Source organism: Maylandia zebra, linkage group LG20 (genome assembly GCF_041146795.1).
Source record: "Maylandia zebra isolate NMK-2024a linkage group LG20, Mzebra_GT3a, whole genome shotgun sequence".
NCBI lineage: Eukaryota > Metazoa > Chordata > Actinopteri > Cichliformes > Cichlidae > Maylandia > Maylandia zebra.
In genome coordinates, this window is record NC_135186.1 from 19,243,604 (window position 1) to 19,266,486 (window position 22,883).

The 22,883-nt window shown below is 41.8% G+C and overlaps 1 protein-coding gene across 1 annotated transcript; it reads right to left on the minus strand.

Annotated features, from left to right (window-relative positions):
- Window positions 1-4,653: 4,653 nt before the first annotated feature.
- LOC101476597 (zinc finger protein PLAGL2) lies at window positions 4,654-21,374 on the minus strand. The gene is made up of 2 exons (XM_004570927.5): window positions 21,204-21,374; window positions 4,654-9,450 (listed from the first exon to the last, which is right to left on the minus strand). Exon 2 carries the CDS (start codon window positions 9,057-9,059, stop codon window positions 7,758-7,760), a length of 1,302 nt encoding a protein of 433 aa, XP_004570984.1. The 5' UTR covers window positions 9,060-9,450; window positions 21,204-21,374; the 3' UTR covers window positions 4,654-7,757.
- Window positions 21,375-22,883: the final 1,509 nt, after the last annotated feature.

Sequence of the window (22,883 nt, forward strand, 5' to 3'; positions counted from 1 at the left end):
TCCGCGAAGCGCGTATCGAGGCTTGCTTCATTTATGGGAGGAGCTGAAAATGATGACGTCCGAAGCCTCGCTGCCCGGCTGTACCACGTGACTGGTTCATGAAGTGGTTCGAACTTTGCCGCGAGATATGACAGCGATATAAACCCCTCAGACTTCATTCAAAAATGTGGGTGTTTGATGTCTCCATCAAACACCCACATTTTTGCGGTTAGTGAGAGTTTGGAGACCGTTTGGAGGTTTATGAGAGTGAGGAAAGTCAGGAGAGAATGGAGCCAGCTAAGAAGAGGAGGATGTCCTCCCCTGTGTGGGAACATTTTGATCTTATTCCTCCCAACAAGGTATGTAAATTTCTACAGAAGATGTATTTTCATGATACTGATGGTGCAATACAATTTATGTTGAGCTGTCTTGACTTTTGTACAAGGTGAAGTGTTTGCTATGTGCCAGGGAGCTGGGATATGACAACAACAACACCTCATCCATGCTTAGGCACTACAGAGCTTTGCATGAGAATAAGGGGGACACCGATTGTGGAGCAAGACCAGGTGAGCCATCAAATGCAATGATAATATAGGATGCAGTAATGTTACTGAATGATATAACAATATTATACAACTGTTATAAGTTACGTGTGTGATATTTATATTTGTGCTTTATCTTTATTGTCTTTCCTCAGGAGAACAATCTCAAATAGATGAAGACCTGGTCAGCATGGTGATTGAGGACTCCCAACTATTTAGCATTGTGGAGGACAAAGGATTCAAAAGATTTGTTAAATCATTAAATCCTAGCTATGTTCTCCCCACTAAAAAGGTCATAAAAGCAGTGAAAATTTAGTTTTTACAGAATAAAATGTGAACAGGCAGGATTGAGGCTCAAAGCCTCAGTGTGTAGCTGTCCATACCTCAACGTTACAAAAGCACAACTACTGTCCACACCCCAACCACACCTCACCTCACAGTAAATGATCATTTCCATTTCAAGCATTTCCAAATAATCATTTCCCATACTGCCACTATAAATATACACAGTATACTGCCATCACTACAATATACATGTTTTACACACTCCTTTTGTTGTTGACATTTACAGGCTGTGTGCAAAATGCCACACTCTTCAAATTCATGCCAGCTATTATTTTTACGTCCAGTAGGTGTCCTGCTAGAGCAAATGAAGCTTCATGAAGCTTCGCGTTGGGGTGAACCAATTGGATGAAAAGCTTCAGTGCTTCATGGGGCTTCATCTGCCCATCACTACGTGTGCCAGAGTTTGACACCTATGGTCTAGAGAAACCCACAGTTACTATCATTATCAGAATGATCTGAAATACAGGGAGTGCAGAATTATTAGGCAAAAGAGTATTTTGTCCACATCATCCTCTTCATGCATGTTGTCTTACTCCAAGCTGTATAGGCTCGAAAGCCTACTACCAAATAAGCATATTGGGTGATGTGCATCTCTGTAATGAGAAGGGGTGTGGTCTAATGACATCAACACCCTATATCAGGTGTACATAATTATTAGGCAACTTCCTTTCCTTTGGCAAAATGGGTCAAAAGAAGGACTTGACAGGCTCAGAAAAGTCAAAAATAGTGAGATATCTTGCAGAGGGATGCAGCAGTCTCAAAATTGCAAAGCTTCTGAAGCGTGATCATCGAACAATCAAGCGTGTCATTCAAAATAGTCAACAGGGTCGCAAGAAGCGTGTGGAAAAACCAAGGCGCAAAATAACTGCCCATGAACTGAGAAAAGTCAAGCGTGCAGCTGCCAAGATGCCACTTGCCACCAGTTTGGCCATATTTCAGAGCTGCAACATCACTGGAGTGCCCAAAAGCACAAGGTGTGCAATACTCAGAGACATGGCCAAGGTAAGAAAGGCTGAAAGACGACCACCACTGAACAAGACACACAAGCTGAAACGTCAAGACTGGGCCAAGAAATATCTCAAGACTGGTTTTTCTAAGGTTTTATGGACTGATGAAATGAGAGTGAGTCTTGATGGGCCAGATGGATGGGCCCGTGGCTGGATTGGTAAAGGGCAGAGAGCTCCAGTCCGACTCAGACGCCAGCGAGGTGGAGGTGGAGTACTGGTTTGGGCTGGTATCATCAAAGATGAGCTTGTGGGGCCTTTTCGGGTTGAGGGTGGAGTCAAGCTCAACTCCCAGTCCTACTGCCAGTTTCTGGAAGACACCTTCTTCAAGCAGTGGTACAGGAAGAAGTCTGCATCCTTCAAGAAAAACATGATTTTCATGCAGGACAATGCTCCATCACACGCGTCCAAGTACTCCACAGCGTGGCTGGCAAGAAAGGGTATAAAAGAAGAAAAACTAATGACATGGCCACCTTGTTCACCTGATCTGAACCCCATTGAGAACCTGTGGTCCATCATCAAATGTGAGATTTACAAGGAGGGAAAACAGTACACCTCTCTGAACAGTGTCTGGGAGGCTGTGGTTGCTGCTGCACGCAATGTTGATGGTGAACAGATCAAAACACTGACAGAATCCATGGATGGCAGGCTTTTGAGTGTCCTTGCAAAGAAAGGTGGCTACATTGGTCGCTGATTTGTTTTTCTTTTGTTTTTGAATGTCAGAAATGTATATTTGTGAATGTGGAGATGTTATATTGGTTTCACTGGTAAAAATAAATAATTGAAATGGGTATATATTTGTTTTTTGTTAAGTTGCCTAATAATTATGCACAGTAATAGTCACCTGCACACACAGATATCCCCCTAAAATAGCTAAAACTAAAAACAAACTAAAAACTACTTCCAAAAACATTCAGCTTTGATATTAATGAGTTTTTTGGGTTCATTGAGAACATGGTTGTTGTTGTTCAATAATAAAATTATTCCTCAAAAATACAACTTGCCTAATAATTCTGCACTCCCTGTAGCTTGTATTTTGGCATTTTTAGCATTAGACTGGTTTTACAACAGCTTCACACACACACAGTATTTTAACAGTATTTAACAAACCAGCTTACAGGTGTTGTGCTTTAATTTAACAATCAACAAGACCCAATTCCACATTACTGTGAACAGCTACATTCACCTACACCAAATGCCAGATGTGTTATTCACTGAGATAGACATGTCAGAATCCTCACCATGGAGATCTGACAGGATGTATGATCATGAAGTGCCAGCAGATCATTCATGGGAATCTTCTCTAGACCTCCAACATAGGCCTGCTCCAAGTAATGGAAAAATCTCAGCACTATAAGAACAATGTGAGAGCAGCCTTTGTTTTGTGAAATGTTAGAAGCCCTGAATGCCATCCTCAGATAAAGCAAAGAGGCTTCTGATTGCTTTTTACAAAAGTTACATTTACTCATGTAGAAAATTTAAAATATGTACAATATAGTGCAAATGTCTAGAGCTACCTAATTTCTTTATACACTGCTAAAATAAATAAATAAATAAAAGAAAGAAAGTCAAAGGAGCTTGCAAAGAAAAGCGTCTGGAGAAGTCCAGACGCTTTTCTTTGCAAGCTCCTTTGACTACGATGACCTGGATGACTGAGAACCTTCACAGACATAAATAAAAGAAACACATTTTATGTAGCATCAAGTCAGTTAAATTTCTGAAATATTTATCTGGTCAGTTAAGTAGGAGAGGGAGCTATTAAACAGTTTCAGCTGCTTTGGTTGCACTAGAGGGGCGACAATGAGACAACTCTCAAAACACTAACGGTTTTGCAGGTCGGGCCACTAACTTTTTTTTGCCCATCCTAGTCGCTTCTGACTGTTTTTCACTAGTTTTGTATTTGTCTAGGGTCAGTGTCACTATGACAGCTATCATAGGCTCCAGCCCCAAATAGAAATGCTGCACCTGTAAGAACCTCCCCCCAAAACATACAGCTCAAAAATATTAAAATGCACAGATGCATAATTTAACGTTCTTCTTGTAGAGTGTGAGTGTGTGTGTGAGAGAGAGAGATAGAAAGTGTCTGTATGTGTTTTTGTCATGAAACGTACTTAAAAATTAGGGGGGGAAGCCGCAATACAGCACAACACAGGGCTGATATGGTACTATGAGGTCTTTAACTATGAGATCTCGTGGGAAAACCAAAATGCATCATTACAAACCATCTGGGAATTGTTAGTCTGCTTTATCGGGAGCAACAAAGGTACATACAGGAAGAAGGTGCTTTGTTCTGGACTATTTGAGAACACAGAGCCTATATGATCATTCACAGCTAGTTACCGCATACAGATCTTGGCACATCTATATTACCTTGCTGCATCCCAGAATGCAAAGCATACTGGCTCAAACTTGTAGTGTACACTTGGTAGTTGGTTTGACTCTACATTAATATTTAATGTATTGACAATAGTCATATTTTAAAATGACATTTTGATGGGATTAACAGAAATATCTGAAAAGCTTCTGGCTTTAAGGCCACAGATTCTGCCTTCTTATGCTTGTATTTAAGTGTAATTCACTCACTAATAAAAAGTAAACTAAATCTGGTTTAAAAATAATCTATAGGTAGCGTCAGCATGCAGAAGACCAGCACAGTTACTATCCTATTCACCTTGTTTCTGTATACAAATACAGCTTACATGAAGGTACTCCAAGTCTGGTTAAATACATATACTCCAACTTTGCAATTTGATTTACATAAAAATGCACATAGACACAGACAGTGTAAATCTAAAGATTTTATTTTGTATGACTTTATGTTCAGATAATTAGAAAATGACAACTCCTTTTCTTGTCACAGTCTCCTAGTCTATTAAACTAGAATATAAATCCCTAAAGCAAAAAGTAACTAAGTTTAAGGTGGCTAAACCTGCACTGGACTGGCTCTCAAAGCCGGGCTAAATGCAGGCACCACAGTCATTAGTGAGGTGAAACCTTGTTTCTGCCCTTCTCCGCCATCAGTCTGGAGTGCGTTTGATCACATTTGCCATAGTTGCTTAAGCTACCTTTCCAGGGTGTACCCCGCCTCTCGGTCTACGGTAGCTGGGATAGGCTTCAGAGGCCGACAGAGCAGCGAGCAGTGCAACCAGTTGTAGTCACAGCTCAGGTGAAGACCATCTGTGTTTGCTGGCAAACTTTTCAAACATACATTCTCAAACAATTATGCCAAATTTGGGACAGCCTCTCTGTGGCTGTCCAGCTTATTGTTCTTCACACGTATCGTATGTAGAGTTCCATACGACTGTTGATTTTGTTTTGTGTTCTGGAGACTTATTAGATTTTTGATCAATCTGCTACGCTCACTGTAGGAACATTTATTTGGAATATTCCATGTCAGCACTCCCTTCAATTTCATCTCAGCATTCCAATAAAGAGTTGTGAAATTCCTTTAGATGGAGGCCTGATCCCTAACCGAAACAAGTGTTAAACAGGCTGAGGCACGAGCAGTGAACGCACAGGCTGTAGCATCAGCTGCAGCAGCTAGCTTCAATAAAAACTACAGAACTACAAAGTACATGTGCTTGTGACAAAAATAAAACTACACAGAGAAATTTCTCTGCAGTTAGATGGACAGTTTCCCGTCTCATCTGAGGTAGTAAATAAGTAGAAATATCATTAAAGGCAAGTACAGAAATGACTCTCCAATATAGCACTCAAGCCCACGTGTATACGCAGGCCGTCAGAATGACTTCTGAATAATTCCCCTTCTTCAGTGCTAAAAACTGCTTCATGTTAAAACAATTTCTAATGATTGCTGCAAAAGTTACGTGACAATGTAGAGGTAGAAGGTTTGAATTATGTCTGCAACTACATAAAGAACAAATCTACCTTTAAAGTTTCAATATAATGGCACCAAAAGAGTCCAAACAACTAAAAGCAAACAGAAATAAAGCAGAAAGCCACAGTTCCAGGTCTGAGGTACACATCAAATTCAAACTTTTTGAGAATTGTCCTAAGTGCTTCAACCCAGTCACGAGATTAGACACTCTTAGAGAGGCACAACAGTAGCATTTTAAGACAATGTGAAGCCTGGCACAGTTCTAATTAGAGGGGTTTATGAATGAAGGTTGAGGAAAGAGTCATCTAAATGACTCCCTCTCTAAAGATCACATCAGTCACTTCACACCAGTTGAAGACTTAAAACCATTCCACCAGCCCTGACACATTGGGTGAATGTCAGGTAACTGGGTCTGTTACTGGAGGCTTCTTGTTTTCCTGTGACACCATCCACTCTTTAGCTGCTTCCCCGTGTATCAGCAGCAAAGGTGAGACCAGGACAAGAGGGATGAGGGTGCTTATAGTGCTAATTTTATCAGATTCAGAGTCCAGCACCACAGCCACTGAAGAACGGTGTTAATAGCAACAGTGAAATGGGTAGAAATGCTCCACGTGGATGTTCGTGCTCGGTTCTAACAGTGCTCACATCCAGTGGTCCAGTTCAGAAAAAAGAAAACACAGGTAACAGGGTGGAATGTGAAGCTTCCTTCTGCTTAAATCAGTTCCCAGCGGCCCCACGTCAGGTCACGAAGCCAGGGCGGCCACCGTCCAACCAATACTTTCTACCATTTCCAGCAATCCCTTGATTCACATGTGTACATTTAAAAGGTTTCTCGTCATGCTGTGGTCATTGCAGCAGCAGCCGCCAATGAGAAAAATAATATTAAGCTGACTTGAAAAAACACACCCAAACCTAGAAAACATGGGATCCAGTGGTTTGTTTAAATATTCCCCATAAATATGAAAGTAACAGATTTTTCTCTGTAATACTGCATCCTGTTCATACTGGCCGTTAAATGACACCCCAGTAATGTATTTCAGCCTCCTAAATGTCCATATTTTGTTTCTCCCTGCTAGTCTGTCCAGAGTGGAGGCCACTTTTCAGCCCCTCTGGGACAGGCTCCAGCAACCTGGACTCCGAGATGGTTTAAGAAACTGAATAGCTGGAGAGCAAACTGTGATTCACCCAGTTGCTCTTTACAGGTAATCCATTGCTGCAACTCAAAAACAGAAATATTTGGAACAAAACAGGTAGTACTGCACAATGAGTTCATTTTGCTCTAAGGAAACTTTGTCTTATCAGTTCCTATTGTGTCAAATATTCCGGTTCAGAGTCAGAACATTTCGAAACCTGTTTCCCCATCGGTAACAGTGGAGCAGCCCCCCCCATGTGTTTTGGCATGTCTTCGGTGAAAATAAAAAATAAAAGATTTATGACTAAATGTCCCTAAGCTTCTAAAAAGGGACTGCGTTAATGGTCACAAAGCTCATTGTATTTCATTTGTGCTTCATTTCCAGTAAGATGGATGAGATGTTTGATCTGACAGACATTTGTACAGGGTTGCTGAAACTTGAAGCAGACAAAATACGCTTCATTTTGAAAGACAATAACATGTGGATACATCGTATGGATGATGCACGGCATTGACAGGAAGCTGATCCAAATGTCAAACAAACAGGTGCTCTGAGGCTTAGTCTTTTCGGTAGTGCTCGCTCTCTGTAATGCGCCAATGTTTTCACATCCACCTGAGTAAGGAAGGTGTCCGTTTCTCACAGATGACAGGCTCAGTGAGAGCAATGAGCAGCACCCATATGAAGTGCATCTACTGTTTCTAGATGGAGAAGTACAAGTATATTTTGGTTGCAGTTAAAACATCTACACCTTCTTAAACATTCAAGCTTACTTTAAATAATGAGGTAATACTGCTGAGGTGATTTGTTGCGTTCAACAATATCTAAAACAAGACATCTGTTTTACAGTAAAGACGCCGTTCCTTAATTTGACTATTTTCATGAACAAAGACATCGAGCACTGCGCGGGGACAGCTGCTTACTGCTGAAAGGCCTGGTAGTAATGAGGTAGGGAAGTGGATGTGCTCATAGCAGGACTGCTGTATGCCTGAGGTAGTTGGTTGTGGTTGTGGGGCCCAGGGCCCTGTGGTGCATTAGCCTGCGGAGACTGGAAGAAGGTGAACGGCCCTGGAGCCTGGGAGGACAGCCCGGTGGAAGAGGATGGAGAGCACGCGGTGGTGGTGGTGGTAGTTGGATAGCTCATCACTAAGCTTCCCATCCCCATGTGAGGGCTGTACGGTGGCAGGCTGAAAGGTAAGAAGCTCAGCAGGGGTCCCAGGTCCATGTTAGTGGTGCAGGACAACTCAGCTGAGGGCACAGCAGGGCTCCTGGACATCAAGTGTGGGTCACCACCAGCACTCACCCCTTCAGCCAGAACGTCCCTCTGAGGGGAAGCAGAAGTAGAGGTAGAGGAGTTTACTGCACTCAGGTGAGGCGCGGGGGCACTCTGCAGGTCCAGCAGGAAGCTGTCCACGTCGCCACGAGGATATGAGGTAGAGCCGTGGTGCTGGTACCGTGGCATGTTGCTGTAATGCTGCTGCTGCGGAGATGCCGATGGTGCCAGGTGATGATGGTGGGGTTGGGAAGACTGAGCGGGCATGTGGCGAGCCACACCCATGCTCGAGGACAAGGAGCCTTGAATAAGGCCATGAGGTTGGCCCATGCCAGGGACAGGACTGGCCATGTGGTACGAGGAGTACATTTCCCTGGAAAAAGACTCGATGGGCTCCTTGGAGACAGAGGCCATCTCAGTGGTGACTGGGCTGGGCTCCTCTTTTACTGGGCACATAGTGGAGGGGCTCGGTGTAGCCACAGGAGTGCTGGAACTGCAGGGTGGCATCAACCCCGTCTCCTGGGCATGGCTCTTCTTCAAATGGCGAGTCAGGTGGTCTCTGCGGCCAAAGCGTTGGGCACAGCGCGGACATAGGAAGTCACGGCGTCCTGTGTGCACCACCGCATGACGGCGCACATCCTTACGTGTGTAAAAACGGCGGTCGCATCTCTCACAGGAGTACTTCCTCTCTCTTACTGGCACCACAACATTAATGCTTCCCTCTGACGGTGGAGGCCTGTCAATATGGCCACCCAGGTGCTCCAGCAGGGAAGGAGCGACATCTGAGCAGGGCAGGGCTGCTGCAGCACTGTGAGCTGCCACGAGGTGGCGTCTGTAACCTAGCTGGGTGTTGTACTGCTTCCCACAGTCCTGGCAGTGAAAAAGCTGCCGAACGGCAGGATGGCTCTCCTGTGGCTGGCTCTTTAGATGGTCTTGCTGGTGGAACATGGTCTAATACAATGGTGGGTTTCGGCTTTGCTGCTCAGGGACTCTGGCCACGAGCCTGCGCTGATAAACACAAAACTCATGAGGAGACGGTACTATCAGCCCACGGAGTTCGGATCGTTTGTTAAAGTGCACGATAAATGCTAAGTGCTGTCTGACGGTCTCTTGCAGCAATGACTAGAGGTCTGTCCTGCCTTACTGGGGCAAGCCTGTGTCCAGCACTTGGTTTCTGTGACAGCAGCTGCCATAGCAACCCCAAAAGGGCTGTTGTGATGAGGAGCTTTGGAAGCTGAGACTGGGTCTGTGTGTTTCCTGAGAAATGTTCTTGTGTTGGCCTGCAGTCTAATTTAGCATTCAGTAGCTGAATGACAGGAAGCCCGGCATCTTCACAGACCTGCAAAACAGAAAAGTGCAGGAAAATGCGTCAGTGTGTTCACATGAAACCTCTGGGCTTAGATGGCGTGCTGCAGACGTCACATGACAACTACAACAACAACAATAATAGTAATAGTACCACTATATCACCAAAAGATGGTTCTCTCAGAGCTCAAACACTTAAAGCTACAACTGTTAAGTTATTAGACTACTGTTCTCGTTTGTACACACGCATGCACAGAGTTATCAAAGCAATTAAAACTGTTTTCTGTTTAGCTGATACATGCCTACTCGTGTATGCAGTGAGGTAATCATATACATGACATTGGCATTTGTCTTTCTTTACTGTGCCAGAATTTTAATAGTTTCAGAACACAAAAACAGGTAAATTATTTGTGCCAAAGGAGAAACAGTTTAGACATGAGCTGCCAGTAGAAGAAGGTTTGAGGGTTCACCTTTATTAGAGAACACATAGTGATAGCGCATAGACTAGACACAAACGCAGTGAGCGAGCAGAGGGAGACACCCAGCAAGGAGGCTCTAGTCAGCCGGAACAAGCACTGCTGCATCTAGCCATGCAGACATTTCTGCTTCTTTGCCATTCAAAGACACGTGTATATGGTTTATTTTATGTAATATTAAATACTGAACTGTAAATTTTCAAGAAGAAATTTTTTATTCAGGGGTTTCATAAAAGCCTTATTTTTAATATATTTATTACTACTTGGGAGAATGCACGAGGTTTAAGTCAATGTCAAAGAAAACTAAATAAACATGCAATCTAAACAAAATGCATCTTTACTCTGTCTTTTTGGAAGGCCTTTTTGACTTTTGTTTATTTCTGTGTGTTTAAGTGTACAAGTGAATGAGTGAGTTTGTGTCTGTAAGCCCTTAAAGGAGAATGTGGTAGCTCCAATGAAGAGAAGCAAGCATATCAGCATTCTGAAGTTTGCCCTGTGCTTTGATGCAATGTTTCTGTGCTGTTGAAAACAAGACGTTATGATAGAGTAGACATTAATATTTACTGTCCAACCTAAAATCACTCAGGTCAGTGTGTATATGAACACAATTTAACTGAGATAGTATTTTATATTATTTCATTTTCAATCTGGAAAAAAAAAAAAAAAAAGACATGAAAACCTTGAAATAAATTACACGCCGTGCCCCATTTTTTGCCCGTTTGCTTCCACAATAAGACGGCTGACATCAGCCTTCAGCAAACATGTATCAGACCACATTAAGAGTTTATCTGCATATCTTAATGCATCTTCTGGATGCTTACTGCAGATTTTTCTCTGTGTAAAACAAAGAGCGGTGGATGGAACAGCTACAAAGTTTGCTTGTCTTCATGTCGGAGTTTGTTGATCAGGTGCTTTGATGAAGAACTTGGTTAGTTTCTGCCAGCAAAGGTTTTAATGGTGATTACGGGAACAGCGCTAGTGTTTTGAACACGAGAAACACATTTTCTTTCACTCAAGCTGAGTTCACAAAGTATCAAAGCAAAGAATTTGTGTCTAAATTTTTTTTATAATTAAATTATTCGAAATACCCGATGAATCACTGCGGCCCTAGTTGCATGCCCACGTGAGGTTTTCAGACAAATTCACGTCGTGGTAGTCTACCATGACCACTGTGACCTGGATGACTAAGAACCTACACTGACATCTTAGGGATATTTCATTACAATGTTTTTGTTTTCGTTCAAGTTTTCTCTTTCATCCCTCCCTCCTTTTCCATGGTTTTCTTACTTCTTTCACTGCACCGATCACCTGTTTTCCTACACAGTCACAAACCACCCCCCTGATTTTTACACATCGGCATGGCACAATCACACACACACGCACTCAGTGTCAGCACATCCACTATAGCCTCACAGACAAGTACGTACATGCTCCATCCATCTATTCTCTTCCACTTATCCTTGCCAGGGTCGCAGGGGGGCTGAAGCCTATTCCAGCTGTCCTAGAGAGGAAGGGTACTCCCTGGACAGGTCGCCAGGCATCCGTAGGGTTAACAGATAGAGACACACAACCACTCACACTCACACCTATGGGCAATTTAGAGCTTCCAGTTAACCTATCCCCACTAACTGCATGTCTTTGGACTGTGAGAGGAAGCCGGAGCGCCCGGAAAGAACCCATGCAAACATGGGAAGAACATGCAAACTCCACACAGAAAGACCCTGGCTTGATGGTGGAATTGAACTCACTGTTGCCTCACACCTCTTGGTGTAACAGTGCAAACCACAGTGCCACTGTGCTACCCTTACTCATTTCCATTAGTATTATTATACTCACAGTATATTCATAATGTAACAATGTAATATATCACTTGTTCTTGGGGGCGACCTCAACTTGGGACTAATTGAAGAAATGGACAGGAGCAAATTCTGTGTCGATAAATTTTTATAATTGATGTTAGGGCTGCACGATTAATCGTTAGAAAATCGCGATCTCGATTCATACAACGATAAAAAAAATATTTTTTAAAAAAGACGACGACGACTGTACCGCATTTTGATCCGGGACGTACTCTGCATGAAAACAAGCGCTCACTCTTCCTGCTCAACAAATGACAAGGGCGGAGCCTTATACCACGTGATACAGAAGCTGTGCCGTGTGATGCTAAAATTAGCAGGGAAAAAAACAACGGAGAGCACGTCAGGGATGACGAGAAAGTGACAGGAGAAAATCCGTCCCGGTCAACCACCCAAACATCAATATCGGTAACCTTATACAGCGCTTCCCTTAAAGCTGGGCGATATGAGATTTTTTCATATCACGATATGTTTTTTTTCATTTCAGGCAATAACGATATCTATCACGATATAAGCCAAATAACTATATTTGTAAGATTTAAATGTGCCGTTGCTCACAAGTAAAATGTGAAATAATCAGCAGCTTGTTTTTATTTAAATATTTATTTCCCATAATAAGTTCAACAGGGTAGATGTACTTAAGGAACATGAGACTTTTTCAGATAAATAAAGGCAAATATTGCAAACTACACAAAAGGCAGCCGCTAAAGCGTTTAAGTTTCAAAATAGAACAAACGAAACAGACTACTAAATTGTCAATTCCACTTAGAAACAAAATATTAATTCTAAAAATAAATCTTAGTTTGTTTTACAGAAGAACAGACAAAACTAACCTTTGTCAGTATCAAATAAACTGAGAACTAAAAGGAAATTCTCAATCTCTCCTTGTTGTATAGCTTAGCTTTTCAAACAGTTTTAACAGTTACTTTAGTCTGACAAAAGCCGAATGACGAATTAGCGCTTCCAGTCAGAGACTGAGGCTACGTCCACACGTACACGGGTGTTTTTGAAAACGGAGATTTTCCGTTTTCGTTTTAAAAAATAATCCCGTCCACACATAAAGGCAGAAATGAAGGAAAACGCTGCTATGAACATGCCAAAGCAGCAGGTGGCGCTAGATTCCTAACCGTGCAGAAATGTTGGCCAATCAGAAGTCTAGAAGCCTCGGTGGGAAAAAGTAAACAAAGCTGGGGCATAGAAGCAGACCCGAGTCGTATGTGTGGATGGACAGTAACTGTGTATATGTAAGCATTTAAACACTGCAGAGAGTAGAATTAACAGTATTGTAGAAATTCATTTCACCGAAACAATAACGTGGCGCACAGTGTGACGCATGCACCAGTTTATTGTATTTCCAGACTTGCTTTCGGCACATTTACAGTGCAGCTACTCTGTTTTTTGTCAGACTTGAAATAGCCGAAATACCTTCACACTACGGAGCTTCTATGGCTCTTCCGTTCGACAATCTCTCCGGCGTTGGAACCATCATCTGTTTTCTCTTCGGTCACGCTCGGTTGATTTTTCTAGTAGGCACACTCATTTCCTCCATTACCCGCTGGCTGCTTCCCAAACAAACACACGTGCGGCTTGGCACTTGTGCTGTACGTAACAAGTCACGCGACGTGACGCTGCGGCTGTGATTGGTTCGGCTCTGCGCTACTTAGTTTGGATTGGCTGACCTTTTTTAAAAAAAAAATTTTATTTTAAGAGGACAAGGGCGGCGAAGTCTATCGCGATAGCTTAATTTCTCTATCGAGTAAAAGTTATATCGCGATACATATCGTTATATCGCCCAGCTCTAGCTTCCCTATACCCGTCGAACTCCCGCAGGCACAAAGAAATTACAGAGGCTATCACTTATCACCTGACCAAAGATATGGCTCCCATCAACACTGTGCAAAACGAGGGATTTAGGAAAATGATCAACACCCTAGACAAATGCTACACAGTGCCGTCCCGCAACTATTTTTCTATCCGGTTGTTCAGTGATGACGCGACGAATCCTACTTCCGGGTCTAAAGTAGTCTGCGTTTAATATGGCTTTTGTGTTGTTAACATGTTTAATGTTTTGTATTTTCTTCTATTTGATCTCAAAAAGCTCCTAAAACAGTCAGTGATCCCTGTTGACCTCCCTCGGCTTTTATTACCGCTAATCATTTATTTAAGCTCAGTTTTTAAAACCCTAGGATGTAACTACAGCCCAGCCCATGCAGCAGTATATGAATGACTAACCTCGTATTGTGGATGGATTATCTCAGTTGTTCTCCTGGCTGAAGTTTGGTCCTTTTACAGCATCCTGCCATGCGATTACATTTGTTTCTGACCACCGAGAACACTCACGTTAACTTTTATCGAGTGGAAAAAAGGTTAGCTTGTTCATATTATGCTAACATAGCTGTGTCGCTAGCGGTCACATAGCACATCATTATATACCAGCTAGCCCAACTTCAGTAACCCTACAAACGTCACTGCTGTTTAGTTTTCTGTCTTCATTTATGCTGGAAGTGATAGCAGAGCTGCACGTTTTAATTTGTTTCCAAAACCCCGCAGTCAGGACATGCTATATTGTATTTAGATAGAAGCTAGCGAGCTAACTCCCTGCTAACTTCTAACTCCGTTAAATGTCATAAATTCGGTTTTCATGGATGCCTGGATGTTAAACTCAATTGTTACACCTGGTAGAGCAGAACGCTGATCATTTTATTAAAGATGAAAGACTTTAGACAGTTTTTCAACTCTCAGTAATGCCATAGTGATCGTTTGATATATGGACCTGCAGCGGAGTTTAGACCCAGACACGGCTAGTGACATCAGACTGAACAACCGGATAGTTGCACTACCTGCTCTATACACGCAGTGTCGAGCAACGGTGGAGACGGAATTTCAAGCAGTACAACATTTTGCGGCAACAACAAAACGTGAGACATTTGTTGTTTTTATGTTTATTTATTGTTTTTATGTTCAGTCTCAACTGTTACGAAGTTGATGTGCAGTTAATAAATGCAATAAATATTTATACTGGAAAAGAAAATCGTGAGAGAATCGTGATCTCAATTCTAAGCCAAAAAATCGTGATTCTCATTTTATGCAAAATCATGCAGCCCTAATTGATGTCATCGATTATGCTGATGAATCGTTGCAGCCCAAGTGGAAAGTTAAAGTTTTTGTACCACAAAATGTTTATGCAAATTGGAGATGGTTGAGCAAACAGCCCAAATTTATTTGAGATGGAGTGACTCAATTAGGTGGTTAGGCACAGAGAAAGTGAGGCACAGAAAAATTAGATTAGATAAATAACATTTTTGTACAGAAAGGAAGCCAGCTAATGTGTCTCTCTATGAATCTCTGTGAATGTTGGATAGAAACCACTTAAGCATAGAAAAAAGTGCTTATATAAATGAGTGTATGAGACATGTTGTATAAAGCACTTTGAGTGCTCAGGTAGAGAAGAAATTGAGGTAGACTCCAATTACCAAAAGGGACAGAGAGCACAAGGATGTCAAACATCTACTGTAGGGTTGCAAAATTCCCGGAATTTTCAAAGATGGAAACTTTCCATGGGAATTAACGGGAATTTATGGGAATAAAGTGGGAATTTTCAAAATTGAAGGATGGCTCTTCTTAGGGAACAAGTGAGGTAAGTTTTGATGATATTATGGGAAAATATATTCATTAAATGTTTAAATTGTGAATATCACATAAAATGTATTAATCTGGTAGATAGCAATCTGATAAGATGCTAAATAAAATGCTAGCATCTGTTAGATGCTAAATAAGCCATAGCTAGTATAACATAAAGAAGATGCTAGCTTCCTCATTTGGCTGTTTTGTTTTGAAGATCATTCCAGTTGTTTAGCTAGCCTTACTATTTATATCTGTTTATTATCATATTGCAATTGTATTATTACGATCTCTTGCATTGCATTAGCATTTTTACAAGCTCTTGTTTTATTTTACAGAAAAATGCCATGTGCGCCATCTGATGTGTGGAGACATTTTACACCAGCTAATGTACAAGGGAAATCTGTATATATGTGTAAGTATTGTGATAAGACGTACGTGAAGAATGCCACAAAAATGCAGCAGCACATTGCAAAGTGCAAAAAAATTCCTCAAGGCCCAACACATGCAGCAGCCAGGAGTTCCACTCAAGAGGAAAATGAATCTGTTTCAGCTGTATCAGAATCAGATACCCACTCATCAGCTCCTGGTCCCTCTGGCATCAGAGGATTCTTTGATTTTATGGATGACACTAGCCAGAAAAACGCAGATGAGTGTTTTGCTCGTGCAGTCTATGCAGCTGGCTCACCCCTGATGCTGACATCCAATGTGTACTGGAAGAGATTTTTGAATGTTCTCCGACCAGCATACATTCCCCCAACCAGACATGCATTGTCTACTCATCTACTGGATGAAGAGTTCAGTCGAGTTCAAGAAAAGGTGAAACAGACCATTAACCAAGCTGACTGTATTTCAGTCATCTCTGATGGATGGTCCAATATCAGGGGACAAGGAATTATTAACTACATAATCACCACTCCTCAGCCTGTGTTCTACAAGAGTGTAGACACAAAGGAAAACGGACACACAGGCCAATACATTGCAGATGAGCTAAAAGTGATCATCAATGACCTTGGACCAGATAAGGTTTTTGCACTGGTCACTGACAATGCAGCCAACATGAAGGTTGCCTGGGCACATGTGGAGGAGACCTACCCACATATAACTACTATTGGCTGTGCTGCCCATACACTAAACCTTCTCCTAAAAGACATAATGGCACTAAAAACAATGGACACTCTGAATAAGAGAGTGAAGCAAGTTCTGAAATATGTTAAAGGCAAACAAGTAACATCCGCTACATTTCTGTCAAAGCAAAAGGAAAAGAACAAGAGTACTACACTGAAGCTTCCCAGCATAACGCGATGGGGTGGTGTTGTTATCATGTTTGACAGCCTTCTGGAGGGAAAGGAGTCTCTGCAAGAGATGGCCATATCCCAGTCTGTAGGCATCGACAGTGACATCAAGAAGGTCATCTTGGATGATGTGTTCTGGGAAAGAGTATCTAGCAGTCGGAAAACCCTCAAACCTATTGCAGCAGCAATAGCGAAGATAGAGGGGGATGGTGCCATCTTGTCAGATGTCCAGTGCCTTTTTGCAAAACTCAAAGAAGAAATCCAGACAATTCTGCCCACTCCCCTACTACTGAAAGGAGAGGAAACGGCTGTGGTCAAGTCATTGGAACAGCGGAGGGAGTTCTGCATGAAGCCAGTGCATGCAGCATACATGCTGGACCCCAAATATGACAAGGGCATACTTTCTGGGGAAGAGATCAACGGTGCCTATGCGGTCATTACAGCCATGTCTGACCACCTGGGTCTCGATAAAGGCAAAGTTCTAGGCAGTTTGGCAAAGTATCGAACAAAGCAAGGCCTTTGGAAAGGGGATGGAATATGGCAGTCATGCCAGCACATATCTGCAGCCACCTGGTGGAAGGGACTATGTGAATCTGAGGCCCTTGCACCTGTAGCCTCCATCCTCCTCCAAATCCCACCATCATCAGCCGCCTCCGAGCGCAACTGGTCACCGTTTGGGAACACCCACACAAAGGTTCGCAACAGGCTCACAAATGTGAGAGTGGAAAAGCTGGTCGGCATTCAGGCAAACCTACGGCTCTTTGAGCCTGACACAGAGCCATCCTCAACAAGGCTGGAAAGTGAAACTGAAGAGGAAGACTCAGAGTTGGATGCTGAAGAAGTGGACATGTTGTTGGATGATGATGAGGTCCAGGAAGAGTCTATTGACTGAGCAAAAATGAGAAAAGAGGATTGCTTGAAGGAAGATTTGCATGTTTAATGGGACGTTTTGGAGGATAAGTGGCATTTTTCATTTAACCTTTTGAATGGGACTTTGTGGAGATTTTTGGACAGGGGGCAATTTTGAATGAGCGGGGTTAGGGGATGGTAATATTGAACTCAACATTTCTGTTTTTATTCATCCATGAAACAAGTTATTGAAACGTGTTCTATTCTACTGTACTTACAAATAAATCTGTTGAAATATCTGTTGAAAACATTTTGCATGGAGGTTTTCTTATGATTTCTGTTTATATTTATGCTTGGAAATAATATATTCCCAGTTAGTTCTCCTAAATTCCCATTAATTTCCATAATTCCCATTATTTCCATGGAAAGTTTCCAATATGGAATATTTCCAAAATTCCCAAGCTTAACTTACCATGGAAATTTACCAGAAACTTTTCGGAAATTTACCGGAAATTTTACGCCCCTGTGCAACCCTACAAACATCTGTCAATTCGTAAGCTCAAAGTCTTGATTTTTTTTTCCACCTTGAAAATAATCAACAATTCTTTAATGAGGTCTTACAAAATTGTGCTTGTTCATGCCGTGAATGTTTCACAAGTGTTGCAAAGATTAGGCTTTAACCTCCTAAGACCCAAACTCTTTCATGGCATGCATTTTTAATTTTTCTTTGGCATTTGGGTTGATTGGGACCTGATGAATGTAAAAACAAAGAATTACCAGATTTTTTTTTTTTACCAAATTTTTGTTTAGGTTAGTTAACCTCCAAGGACCTGGCGTCCACATATGAGGACATTTGTTTTAAATTTTGATAGAACAGTGGCAGTATAATGTCCTTGTAAGTGGATATCAGGCCCTTCTAGAGAAAAATTAAGTATTTTGGTCTAGACAACCCAAAATGTGATGTCCACATATGTGGACGCCAGGTCCTTGGAGGTTAACTAACCTAATTTTTTAGATAAAAACAAGATGACAATGATGGCTGACTGCTATCCTTATTCAGTATCACCTGACTCTAATATAAGCAAGTTAACCAATCCTTTTTTGCCCTCAACTATATTTATTACTGACCATTTCCCTAAATAAATTCATGAATGGACGGGTGTTGTTTATTTTTAATATTCAACAATTAGTTGGATTTTAATCTTGATCACAATTTTGGCTTTCTACAATTAAATGGACATGATGGAGCGATACTAAAAATGAGTGTTCCAAATACAGAACACAAAGCAGAAGAAAATCAAGTACTCCCTCAGACAGCCCCTGATGACATGCCTGCTTGTGCCAATTAGAGCGGTCCCCTGCAACATGCAGCATGAAGATTCCTGGACTAGTCTGGACGAGTAACACTATGTACAAAGACAGATAAACAACCAAATTCATGCGTCTGACACAGCAGAAGCTGAAGAGATTGTCCCTCAATGTGGATCATTATCTGTTGTTTAGACATACTGTGGCCATACTGGGAAAGTGACACTAAGCAAGACCAAATGATATGCAAAGCATGCTATGGAGTTTTGTCTGCACTGCAAAACGACAACTAATTCAAAAACAACAACAACAACCCCCTGAAAACACACAATAAAGTGCAGTATGAATGCATGAAGACCAAGAAAAACAGTGCGACAAGATCAAAGTGAAAGGTGTGCTATCCTGATTGCATTTGGGTAAAATGCGCCCAGCTACCTCACTGTACACTGTACACTCCTTGTCGTGCATTAAGATCATCAGGTCAATTACTCCTGGCCCAACCTAAGTTTAGACTGAAGACCAGAGGCGATCGTGCCTTTGCTTCAGCTGCACCCAACCTTTGGAATAGCCTCCCTGCTTCTATTCGAGCCTTGGACTCTATCCAATCCTTTAAATGAAAGCATATCTATTTGACTTGGCTTTCCTGACCAGTTAATACCCTTTTAAATCTTTTAAATTTTAAACTTTTAAATCTTTTATTAAATTGTATTAAATTTATTATTTTATTATTCATTTTACTGCTGTTTTTGTCTTCTTAGCAGATTTTGTATTTATCTAACTCTTCTGGTCTGTTAGTGCCTCTATCCTGTCTGTGCTAGTGCCCGATTTGTACCCTGTTATTGACTCATGCTGACTCTCCATATTACTGTGAAGCACTTTGGTGTGCCTTCGGGTTTTTAAATGTTCTATATAAATAAAACTGTATTGTATTGTATTGTACTGTAAAATCTTTTCATTTATACTTTTTTTCTTCTATGAGATGCACTCAATTTGTTTAAATGAACAGGAATTGCTTTATTTTGATGCAAAGATTTCTGCAAAAATGAAAAATGTGAATGCAGTGTTTATGACATGGAAATAAAAACATTTTTGTCACCAAATTCAATGAGTAATTGTCAAAAATAACTGCAATCGAAGTACTGATAAAAATAGTTGTGATAATCGTTTTGGCCATAATCATGGAGCCCTACTACTCGCAATGTGTTGATGTAAAAGTGATTATGGCTGCTACTTGTGACTTATTAGGAAGCTCACAGATTATTCTTTTTATGTTATTCTCACATTCACATTTGTGAGCGTGTTTGGAAATGTGGCTATGGGGTCAAAGCCTGTGATCAGTCATCTCCATCAGCCTAAACCAGTGGCCACTGCGTGTGCGTTTACATGTTTGGGCCCGTTAGTAATAACCAAACGTTTGCTATATAACTTCTCTAGTTAGTACATGCAGTTTTACTGTCAAGTGCATCATTAAGTTCACTTCACACATACAAATTCACGAGCAGGCTTTGGTGCTGGGCTAACTGCTTTTACTCTGTGCAGAGAATAAGTCACGGTTTTTTGTTTCCATTTAAAGCATTTAAACCGTGATGTTAGACTAAATATTTTATTCCCATGTATAAAAATGTGTGTTCACTTTCAATAATGTTGTTGGTAAATATATTTTTAAAGCGTTAGAATTCACCAATGTTTATTTTCATAGCTCTCGCTCAGTTTCACTTGTTTAGCTGACACTGTGACTGGGAGAAAGTTGGTGCTTTTCCACGATGCTCGCTGAACACGAGGTCCCCGTTCTTCTAACTTGGACAGAGGCACTGAATGAAGCTGACACGAAAAGTAGCGCCGGGATATCGCAGTGCCATCTTGTGGGTCCTAAGTATTGAGCTGCAATCAAATTAATTTCTGCCTAATAACTTTCAGTTCCTGAACTCAACTACTAAGTACCTTCCTGGTGAAGGAGCCAAACTGATGAGTTGACGAGCGCCGGGAAACTGAGCCCACGCAGCTTTGTGGACTGACAAGAGTGGGGGGGCGGGGGGCGGGTGGACAGGGTCATTACCACATCGGGCTAAATATGACCGCTAGCCTGCCTGCGTTTACAACATTCGGCAGTGGATGTGAAATCAGGTTTAGTACTTGTGTATTACCATGTTTATTGGGTCTATAATACACGTGCTTTATATCAGGGACATCCACAGACTGGTGTCAGTGCAACTAAGGATGAAGTCCCGATATTAACCGAGCCAACAAGCTGATTAAACAACAAAAGATGAACGCTTCACTAACTTGCGTCGGAGTTTGTCTCGCAGGAGCTAACTCACATACTTTGCCCAGCAGCGTTAAACTCCAGCTCGGCCGATCAGACGAGGGATCGGTGGTACTTACCGACAGAGCCTAGGTCCACCTCTCCGTCCAGCCTCCGCTCCGACTCCATGTCGACATTTTGCAACAAGTTTAAAGGTGTTTGTTGGACTTCGGGCCTTGACTGCTGGGCGCCGCGCTGGAAGCCAGGCATTCTGGGAGAGTGACGTCACACGGATTTAGAACTGTAGAAAACGGGCTGTGAACACACACACACGGAGATTCAGAATCGCGCTGCTTTTGATGTGACCACTGTTGACAATTTAAACGTAGAACTCACTGAGCAGTGTTCCTGAGTTTGTTACTTTTAAACTACGCATCATTGTTAGACCATAGTTGGCACAATCTTCAGTCCTAAAAATAGGAATCATTTAAATATTGCCCCAGCAAAATGCCCTGTTGGTGCCCATGTGGGGCTACTGTGAGCAGTTGCCCACAGTGGACAGTTCACTGGTCAGGGCTCTTGGACGCCAATTCGAAGTGTTCTACTGTTTTTGTAGTGTTTTTTGTTTTGTTTTTTATCTAGGTATGGTTTTACTGTATTGCCACTGGTTTTGGTATCATAGTCATGTTGAAAAATTAGCTGTTGCCACTCAGATGCTTTCCATGTAGTATTGCACGGTGCATGAAACTTTGACAATGCTTATATCTATTTATAATTCCATCAATTTTGACAAGATCTCCAACAACTTTTTAAATAGACTGACAATGATGTGGAGTTGTTGCTGCCAGTAACACAAAAGTACAAAGTTGCAAAAGCAAGTGAGAATTAAAGAATTTGAAGAAAAGCTATGTGGAGCATGTACGAACTGATATTAATCTTTAATAGGGTTGTCAAAGTTGAGATCAAACAAAACAACTGCCTCCGCCATCTTAGTTTAATTGGTCACATGACTGCATCGTATGACTAAAATTCATCATCGTTTTCGAAAGCCTCCGCGTTTTCGCAGTCCACACTGCGACGTGAAAACGCTGTTTTCAAATGTATGCACTTTGGAGAGCATTTTCAAAAAGCCCTGTTTGCCTTGACCAAAAACGCAGTCTCAGTGTGGAGGGAAGGCCAAAACGGAGAGAAAAAGATGCGCTTTCAAACAAAAATGTATTAATGTGGACATTACTAGAAACCAAATGTGCTAGCTACTTCAGTCACTTTAATGTACAATTTAGGTTCTTGTTCTCACTATAGCAAAATAGTGCTGACAGATCTAAACTTGAAGTAGCCCTTATACTTGTATGGAGGAGCAAATACTACTGTATGGAGAAGAGCCCTAACTATCACTTCATCACAGAGCGTGCCCGCTCTGACCGGCTCTAAAGGGTTAATATTGAACTGATCAATTGGGCTAAAAGAGGTATGTCAGCAAAGGTTTTGGTTGAAATTTAACATAGAATGAAATTAGATTTATCATGAACCTTGTGGCAGGGTGTGGTTGGTGGCTCAGCTGCAGGGGAGGAGTGGAGCAGTGGGCTCAGGGTGTGGTGTCAGGGGAGGCTGTCAAGGCAAGCCGAGGCCAGTATGTAAATGTGAATCCAAATGCAGACTCAGACAGGACAGCAGGGATTAGGTTAATGTGACTTTATTAACACAAGTGAAAACTGTACACAAAGGAATTATGCGTGGTGCATGAAACTTAAAAAGGGGTCTCTGAAACAGAGGGAAAGAGAGCTTAGAAGTGATACTGTGGTAAGGAGACAGGAGGAGAT